General features: G+C 34.7%; 1 protein-coding gene across 1 annotated transcript; it reads left to right on the top strand.

Moving 5' to 3' along the window:
- Positions 1 to 828: 828 nt before the first annotated feature.
- Positions 829 to 6,420, top strand: LOC112716426 (transmembrane emp24 domain-containing protein p24delta7). The gene is made up of 4 exons (XM_025768334.2): positions 829 to 1,359; positions 1,642 to 1,851; positions 2,747 to 2,823; positions 6,049 to 6,420. Exons 1-4 carry the CDS (start codon positions 1,153 to 1,155, stop codon positions 6,191 to 6,193), a joined length of 639 nt encoding a protein of 212 aa, XP_025624119.1. The 5' UTR covers positions 829 to 1,152; the 3' UTR covers positions 6,194 to 6,420.
- Positions 6,421 to 6,762: the final 342 nt, after the last annotated feature.

Here is a 6,762-nt window from a genome sequence, read left to right as displayed (position 1 = left end):
CCACCATCCACTTTTTGTGTTGACTAAGGGCAAATCGGACGGACCGACCGCTGCACACCTAAATCGGTGGGTCCGATTGGTGCACCCCGGATTAAAATAAAATTCCAGCACCCACAAATCGGTGGCACCGATTTAATACCCAACAGCCTCCCCCTACCTCAAATCGGTGGGACCGATTTCACCTCTCACTTACACAAATCGGTGGTACCGATTTCGCCTACTTCAAATCGGTGCCACCGATTTCTTCCCCCAAAATTCCAAAAAAGCAACGCCGTCATAACAGTGTAAATCACCCATAATCATCATATTCCAGCATAACTCACACCCCAATATCATATCTAAAAAAATCTGCCTCATTTGGACAATGAATACTAAAGATAAGTAATTTTATTGATATAATAATTTGGATGCATTAACATTTTTAAATATTTTACACAATCATATAATTATATTGATGATTATTTACGTAGTCAATATAAAAAGTAATTATTTTTTTTGATGTGGTATTATATAATTAAATATATATATAAAATTATTTTTCAGTAATAATACATCAAGATTAAATTTTATAATAATATATAATTAAATATTTATGTAAATTAGTCTCTTTTTATTCAAACTCTAACTAAGTCTAATTTTAATAAAAATATATTTGTACCGACAAAATCAACTATTATATATTTATATATTAAATATATATATATATAATTTAATTTATTTTTAATATATATTTTATATTTTAATATATATTTTATATTAATAATTAATTTTAATGACTTATTTGAACGTATACCTAATAGCAAAATAGAAGTTGAATTTTGAACTACCATTCAAATATTTACTATAAGATTTGCGGTAAACAATTTTAAACGATTTTATGTTGTTGAACTGTATTCAACATTAAATTAAATTATAATTAACTGAGATCAAGATCAAGCACTGAAAAGAGAATAAATAAATAATAAATGGTAGTAATACTGTCTGTAGTAGCAGTAGGCCAGAAATTATGAACCAAATCAAAGCTCCGTTCGTTTGAATTTCAGTTTCTCTCGCGCTGTCGTTTTGGTTCTCCCTTTCTCCGTTCCATACAAAACCCTAATTCGTCTTTTGGATCCCCAATTTCAGACAAATTGGGAACACCACATTGCCGCAATGTCCGATTCCACTCCCCTCCTTGCATTCATCACACTCGCATTGATGTGTGGCATCACCAATTCGATGAGGTTTGAGCTTCGATCGGGTCACACTAAGTGCATTGCCGAGGAGATTAAGAGCAACGCTATGACCGTAGGCAAGTACAGCGTCGTTAATCCCAATGAAGGTTATGCGATTCCTGATACCTACAAGCTCGTAGTCAAAGTAAGTTCATGATTAAATCCACAAACCCTAGTTTTTTGTATATACCCCAAATTTGTGCTTTTTATCTTCTTTATTTGACTAAGTATTAACAAGTGGAAAAAAATTATTCTTTAAAGTCCTCTTTGAATCTTAAAAGTGACAGCTATGCGCTAAGTGCCTTAATTGTTTATGATCTATTTCAAGTTAAGGTTTCTGAATTTACAATGTCTGAATTGTTGGGGGTGATGGGATATTATGTCTTGTTTTGGGGATTGACTTGCTTTCTTAATGTGTGAATGTAAGGTGAGCTCGCCTAGTGGGAACAGTTATCACTATGGGGATCACGTGGAATCCGGTAATTTTGCCTTTTCTGCGGCTGAATCCGGTGACTACACGACTTGTTTTTGGATACCTGATAGCAAGGAAAGCCCAACTGTGACCATTGATTTTGAATGGAGAACTGGAGTTGCTGCCAAGGAATGGTCCAAGGTTGCAAAGAAAGGACAAGTTGAAGTAAGTCAAAGAAGTATTCATTCCTATGTGAACTGACTAGCCTTTTGTGATCGGTAATTTGTTATTGTTTTAGCATTGTTATAACTCAATCTATATCCAACATAAAAATTTGTTGATTTGCTATTACTTTGATCACTGTTAGAGTTGACCTAAACTTCAGGAGAGACCATTTAAATGACCTTGCTCTAAATGGATTTATCGAACAATGGACGTGCTGGTTGTCGAGAGATCCAAATGACTTTGTCTTTGTTTGAAATCGGAATCAGGTAGCCAAGTCTGCCTAATGAATCTGTTTGCTAGTCCTTTTGAAAATACGTCCTTGATGATATTCCTTTCTGGTATAACTTCATATAGTGCCATCAACTCATTGGGTGTACCTTCTAACCGGTTCTTGAAACTGCTGGGTTATTAGCTAATCCAGAGATTATGTCCTCCCTTTTTTGTGTTATACACCACTAAAAGGAGATTTGTGTTGGCTTTATTGGCTATTTCTTGTAATTAATGTGGGAACAATAAATGTTCATGGTTTCTGTTATTTATTTATTTTTTTTATCTTATTGCCTTTGTTTAGCCATTTTTTGTAACAATATTAGACAAAGACAGTTAAGTAAAGTAGTCAGTCAATGGAGCTTCTGAAAACCTATGGGGTGTTCGGATATGGTATTCAAAATAAGGAAGTCTTTTTTCTTCTAAACTTTTTAATAGAGCTTTAGATTTTAGAAAATTTATCTTGCATTTGAGTATACATTTTTAGAAGTACTTTTGTTTTGATAAGCTTCTAAAAAAGGGACTTATACAACTTTAATTTTCAGGGAAAAAAAAAGTTATTTTGCATTTGGATATAATTTTGCAATTTGTATGCAATGTGATGTGATGTTTCTTTCTAATCTTCCAGGTAATGGAATTTGAGTTGAAGAAGCTGTATGATACTGTCCAATCTATCCACGATGAGATGTTTTATCTACGTGAAAGGTAAACATAATCAATTCTGCCATAAGTCTTTCGTTTTGTGCATAATGGTTGTTTATGTAACCTTTTGATGGAAGAAAGTTTTGCTAAGTTCACTTAACTCATTCTTCCTCTTTTTATGGAAAAGATTTAAACATGTTTGTTACTAAATGGGTAAGAAGATATTGGAATCTTCTAGAGGGATCTCTATTTTTGTAACGTGCATATTGCTCCGAACTTTTGCACATTCACACTGAACTAAATGGTTAACTATTGATTTTCTTTGCTCCCATAGACCATGGTATGACAGAAATAATTTTGTTTTTCCTCCATGCACTTTTATAATCATGTGATGGCTTTAGAATAGATAAAAAAATTTTGGGAGATAAGATTTTTTTACTAGGAGATTTAAATGGTTATGTTGAAAGAGAAGTGGTTGGGTATGGAAGTATTCACGGAGACCATGGTTTCGGGGTGGTCAATACGGAGAGTAAAACTATTTTGGACTTTTCCTCAACCTTCGACCTTCTCCTCGCAAATACATATTTTAAAAAGAGAGACGAACATCTTATAACCTATAGGAGTGGCATGACAAGCTCTCAAATCGACTTTCTTGTTGAGTAGAGTTGACAGAAAATTTTGCATTACTTATAAAATTATTCCGGGAGAGAGTTTAATAACACAACATAAGATGTTTGTGATGGATTTTTGCGTTGAGCAAAAGTTGAGGAAAATACATCATATGAAAAACCCAAGGACGAGGTGGTGACGGATGAAAGGTGAGAAACAAAGAAGCTTCCTAAGACGGATAGGAAAAGAGACAAAGTGGGAAGAGGATGGAAGCGCAGAGGAGATTTGGAAGGAGATGTCAGAAGTTATTAGAAGAACAATAAAAAAAAAGTTTTGGTGAATTTAGAGGGATAAGACTAAGAGACAATGAGTCCTGATGGTGGAATGCAAGTGGATAAGAAAAGATAAAAGCAAAAAAGGAATGCTTTAAAGAGACAAAAGTGGCTATAAGTGAAGTAAGAATAAGAGCATATGAAGGTCTCTACTAGTCTTTAAACACGAAAGAAGGAGAAAAGATATATATAGAATCGCAAAGAGCCGTGAAAGAAGAACAAGAAACTTGGATCAGGTCAAGTGCATAAAGAATAAAGACGGAAAGGTTTTGACTCAAGATGAGAATATCAATGAAAGGTGGAAGAGCTACTTCTATGAGTTATTTAATGAATTCTGAGTCTTTGTCGGTTATGCACGAGGGAAAAAGATCAAAATTTCAACTACTATCGGAAGATTTGAGACTTCAAGATAAAAGACGCTGTAAAGCGGATGAAAAATGACAGGGCAGTAGGACCCGATAATATTCCGCTTGAAGTTCGGAAGGGCCTTGGAGAGAAAGATATTAGTTGGTTAACCAAGTTTTTAAATAAAGTTTAAAGGTCAAAGAAGATGCTAGATGAATGGAGAAAGAACACTTTGGTATCTATCTACAAGGATAAGGGGGATATATAAAATTGTGAAAATTATAGAGAGATCAAGATCATGACCTATACCATGAAGTTATGGGAAAGGGTGATAGAATGAAGGCTGAGACAAAAGACACAAATAACAGAGAGCCAATTTGGTTTTATGCCAGACAGATCCACCACTGAAGCTATATACCTGTTAAGAATGATGATGAAAAGGTATCGTGGTAATAAAAAAGATTTACATATGATATTTATTAATTTGGAAAAAGCATACGATAGGGTGCCAAGGGAGGTCTTATGGAAAGTTTTTGGAAAGGAAGAGAGTAATGATCACATATATTCGTGCAATTAAAGACATGTATGATGGGATTACAACTAGTGTAAAGACTTAAGATAGTGTGACAGAAGAATTTTCTATTGGTATAAGATTATACCAGAGATTATTCTTAAGTCCATATCTTTTCATATTAGTCTTGAAAGTACTCACAAAGCATATCCAAGAGCTTGTGTCATGGTGCATGTTTTTTGCCGATGATATCGTCCTTATGAGAGAGTTAAGGGAAGAACTAAATAAGAAGTTGGATTTATAGAAAGAAGCTGTGGAAGACTTAAATAAGTCGTAGCAAGACGGAATATATGAAATATAAGTTCGGTTGCTGAAGGAAAAATTCTAATACAGAGGTGAAAATTGAAAAAAACATCCTACGAAAAGTTAAAAGTTTTAAGTATTTTGGGTACATCATACAAGATAATGGAGAGATTGAACAGAATGTAAATCATAGAATCCAAGCAGGTTCGTCAAAATGGCGGAGTACGTCTGGTTCCTATGTGACAAAAAAGTGTCTTTAAAACTTAAAAGTAAATTCTATCACACTTCTATCGTACTGCTATCAGACCAGTTATGCTTTATGTTACAGAGTGTTGGGCAGTCAAAGGAGAGCACAAACATAAGTTAAGTGTGGCAGAGATTAAGATGTTGAGATAGATGAGTGGTCATATGCGATTGAATAGAATAAAGAATGAAGATATAAGAGAGAGAGGGAGTTGGACTAGCACCTATTGTGAAAAAAATGGTAGAATTGCGTTTCAAGTGGTTTGGACATGTGAGAAGAAAACCGAAAAAGCACCCAATCAGGAGAGTTGATGAGATGAAAGATGGACAAAGTGTGAGAGGCAGAAGAAGACCTTGAAAGACCATCCATGAGGTGGTTAAACGAAATCTACATGTAAACGGTCTCTCTGTAGAAATGATACATGATAGAGCTCAATTACGTTGTTTGATCTATGTAGTCGACCTCACCTAGTGGGACAAGGCTTTGTTGTCGTTGTTATTGTTGTTCCACCAACATCCTTCTTGTTTCCCACCTTATGAATGCCCTTTGCTTATATTTTACCTTGTAGTGGTTATAAGAGTGAAGATAAGCACATGCCCGTAATTTTTTTTTTTAAATACAACAAAAACAACAATAACAACAAAGCCTTATCTCACTAGGTGAAATTGGCTATATAGATTAGATGATGTCATTGCAATAACGTGTTTGGTCCATGTCATCAAATTTCGACAAATCTTTTATTTTGGCTATCGAGTGCCTAACACCCCTCCTCCTTTATTAGGGCTTGGGACTAACTATGTAGCATAGACGGAGTTTTTTAAGTTTTGGTGTCTATAGTTTTTTAAGTTAGGTTTAACATGTTCATGCACATTATTATTGTCATTATTCTAAAGGAAGGGTTTTTAACAATTTTGATGACCTTTTCTACCACGTGCCTGAAATAGGGAGGAACAAATGCAAGAACTTAACAAAGAGACTAGCAGCAAGATGTTTACCTTCAGTTTCCTTTCAATTGTGGTTTGCTTGTCTGTGGCTAGTTTTCAACTATGGCACTTGAAGACATTCTTTGAGAGGAAGAAGTTCCTCTAAGTCCCCTCCCCTCCCCTCTCCCCTTTTTCTATTTTCTACCCATATGTATCCAAATGTATGATTAGTTTATTTTTGGCTTTTATAATTGATTGATATTAATATGCTGTTGCTGCCTATCATGAATCATGTTCAGCATATATAACACCGAATTGGTATATTTTAGAAACAAATTTGATAGAATCTCGAGTTCCCTTGATTAATATATAATTTGAACGGTTATTGTTTTCCATTGGATCTGAAAACTTGGTGACTTAAATGGCAGTTGTTATTGTTTGTATCTTGTCATCTTATAAGTTAGCATTTGGTCATCGTCCTGTGATAGAAGAGATATAAGATTTTTTTTTCCCCCAAAAATAGCGAAATTTCATTAAAAGAGAAATGGAATTACAAGGGGGTTCCATTCGGACAAGGATCACTTAAGTTGGGATACCCACAAACTAAAAAGAATAAGCCACCTCTGTGTCTAGAAAGCTATTATCCTCTTCTTCCTCGTTGAAACTCAGCGGAAAGATTCATGGCAGCCTCCAAGACTACTGCCGGCGGTGAGTCTTTGTTCCCAAAAATCTTCA

The sequence above is a fragment of the Arachis hypogaea genome, chromosome 10 (assembly GCF_003086295.3).
Source record: "Arachis hypogaea cultivar Tifrunner chromosome 10, arahy.Tifrunner.gnm2.J5K5, whole genome shotgun sequence".
In the NCBI taxonomy this organism is placed as follows: Eukaryota; Viridiplantae; Streptophyta; class Magnoliopsida; order Fabales; family Fabaceae; genus Arachis; species Arachis hypogaea.
Note: the sequence above shows the minus strand (reverse complement) of the source record. Positions and strands in the feature narration are given on the sequence as shown.